The following is a 2,631-nucleotide window of genomic DNA, read 5'->3' on the forward strand; positions in this document are numbered from 1 at the left end:
ATTGCTTGAACTTTTCTCAACTTCAGGCTTCAGGAGGACCTTGATGAACATTTTCTTTTTATTGGGTAAGTCTTTGTGATTGTGTGGAAACTTTAAACAGCAGTTTTTTCCCCAAATAAATGCTTTTCTATACATTTTTATATTGCTTTTAGTTTAAAAAATGTACTGTTCTCTGGGCAGTTTAAAAAGAACTGATATGTTCCGATGTCTGGAGTGTTTGATCTGATGTTTTTATTTTTTTGTTCACATCAAATTTTAGGGTTTTATTTACTAAACTCTCCACAAAATGGTTGAACTAAAATTTTATTTAGGGTTATTTCAATAGATGGATAAAATGGGGGTGATTTTATACTCTAAACTAGAAACAATAATGAAATCGGGGTTATTTTTGAATACGTTTTATATGAAGAGTCTTGTCTAAAACCGTTGTTATAAACCAGATTCAGGTGTGTAATCCAGAAGCACAATATGTTTACTGCTCAAAGCAGATAGATTTTAATGTTGATTTTTTTGTATGTCATGAGAATTTTCGAATTCTTCCAAAGAACAACTAGAAAATCTTAAACCAAAATGTTTAAACCACAGTTTCATTATTTTTTGCACCCTTATAACGTCTTTTAACCTATAACTAGACATTAAATTATAAGACTCTCTAGACTTTGTTCAATGTAACTTTGATAGTTAAATCTACTGTTTTATGTAGTGTTTTCTTAACTTTAAGACATTTGTTTTTAGGATTGTGTTCATGCCTTCATCACTACATCCTTGTTAATGAGCCGATGAGTTGGTCTGATGCTCAAAAATACTGCCAAGACAACTACACTGACCTGGCCACAGTGGACAACATGGAGGACGTGAGTCAGCTGATTGCAGCTGCTGGCAGCTTCAGTGGATCAGTGTGGATCGGTCTGTATGACCAGTCGCAGAGCTGGGAGTGGTCAGCACCCGGTGGTTTTGAACAGGCAAGCGACACTATCAAGTGGAGCTTCAAGCCAATTTATTCCAGGAATCAGTGGGAGTTATGTGGCGCTCAGATTAAAGGTGTCTATTACGAATATTACTGCAATGTCTCACAGCCATTTGTGTGCTATAGCGCAAGTCAAGGTGGTGAGTAAAGGGTTACCTATTTTACTTCCTATTAATAAAGAAAAGCAACTTTATATTGATTAATAAAAATAGTCTATTGATAAATGTTCTGTCCATCCAAACATCCACCAGTCACCTTAGCCAAACCAGCCAGTAATGAGCACAACTCAGTGTTTCTCTTGTGCCGGTCCCAAGCCTGGGTAAATGGTGAGGGTTGTGTCAGGAAGGGCATCTGGCATAAAACACTTTTGCCAAAACTATAATGTGTGTTCATCAAAGTGAAACCATACCGGACCAGTCGAGGCCCGGGTTAACAATGACCGCCACCGATGCTGTTGACAAACAGGGTGCCAGCGGAAATTGTGCTATTGTTAGTCGAAGACCACGAGAAGGGAAATGTGTCAGGAGACAGAGGGAGAAGAGGAAAGCAAAGAATGTAGGACTGAGGGTTGCAACTCTAAATGTGGGGACAATGACAGGCAAAGGTAGAGAGCTGGCTGACATGATGCAGAGGAGGAAGGTAAATTTTATGCATGTCCAAGAGACCAAGTGGAAGGGCAGCAAGGCTCACAGCATTGGAGCAGAGTTTAAACTGTTTTACCCTGGTGTGGATAGAAAGAGAAATGGAGTAGGGGTGGTCCTGAAGGAGGAGTTAGCTAAGAATGTTGTAGAGGTGAAGAGAGTGTCAGATAGGATGATGTCCCTGAAGGTAAAAGTAGAAGGTCTGATGCTAAATGTTGTAAGTGTTATGCTCCACAGGTTGGATGTGATGTGGAGGAGAAAGATACATTTTGGAAGGATCTGGATGAAGCGACAGAGAGCACTACCGGGGAGGAGAGAGTGGTGATTGGAGCAGAAGTGAATGGACATGTTGGTGAAGGAAACAGAGGGGATGAGGAAGTGATGGGTAGGTTTGCTGTCAAGAAAGGAAACCAGGAAGGACAGATGGTCGTGGATTTTTCCAAGAGAATGGAAATGGCTGTAGTCAACACCAATTTCCGAAAGAGGGAGGAACAAAGAGTGACCTATAAGTGGAAGAAGGTTTACGTAGGTCGACTACATTCTGTGTAGAAGAGGAAACCTGAGGGAGATTGGGGACTGTAAGATTGTGGATCGTGTGGCCAGACAGCATCAGATGGTTGTGTGTAGAATGACTGCTGTTGTGAAGAAGAGAAAAAGAGTAAAATCAGAGAAGAAGACCAAATGATGGAAGATGAAGAAGGAAGAATGTTGTAAGAAATTCAGAGAGGAGCTGTTAAAGGCTCTGGATGGTAAGAAAGAGCTTCCAAATGACTGGGCTACTACAGCAACAGTAATTAGAGAGACAGGTAGGAAGGTACTTTGTGTGTAATCTGGACAGAGAATGAAGGATAAGGAAACCTGGTGGTGGAATAGTGAAGTGCAGGATACCGTTCAAAGAAAGAGGTTAGCCAAAAAGAAATATGACAGTGGGAGGATGGAAGAGAGGAAACAAGAATATAAGGAGATTGTCATAAAGTCCATCCATCCATCCATCCATCCATCCATCCATCCATCCATCCATCC

General features: G+C 40.7%; 1 protein-coding gene across 1 annotated transcript in view; it reads left to right on the forward strand.

The window, feature by feature from the left end:
* Positions 1 to 2,631, forward strand: part of LOC119420235 (putative C-type lectin domain family 20 member A) — a gene marked incomplete at its 3' end in the record, with an annotated part of 16,973 nt that overhangs the window by 10,355 nt on the left and 3,987 nt on the right. The window contains exons 3-4 of the mRNA XM_037687626.1: positions 27 to 65; positions 736 to 1,107. Of these exons, the coding sequence (XP_037543554.1) occupies positions 27 to 65; positions 736 to 1,107 (411 nt within the window). The remainder of the gene's footprint in view (positions 1 to 26; positions 66 to 735; positions 1,108 to 2,631) is intronic.

The sequence above is a fragment of the Nematolebias whitei genome, chromosome 1, assembly GCF_014905685.2.
Source record: "Nematolebias whitei isolate Nwh7 chromosome 1, NemWhi1, whole genome shotgun sequence".
NCBI classification, from domain to species: domain Eukaryota; kingdom Metazoa; phylum Chordata; class Actinopteri; order Cyprinodontiformes; family Rivulidae; genus Nematolebias; species Nematolebias whitei.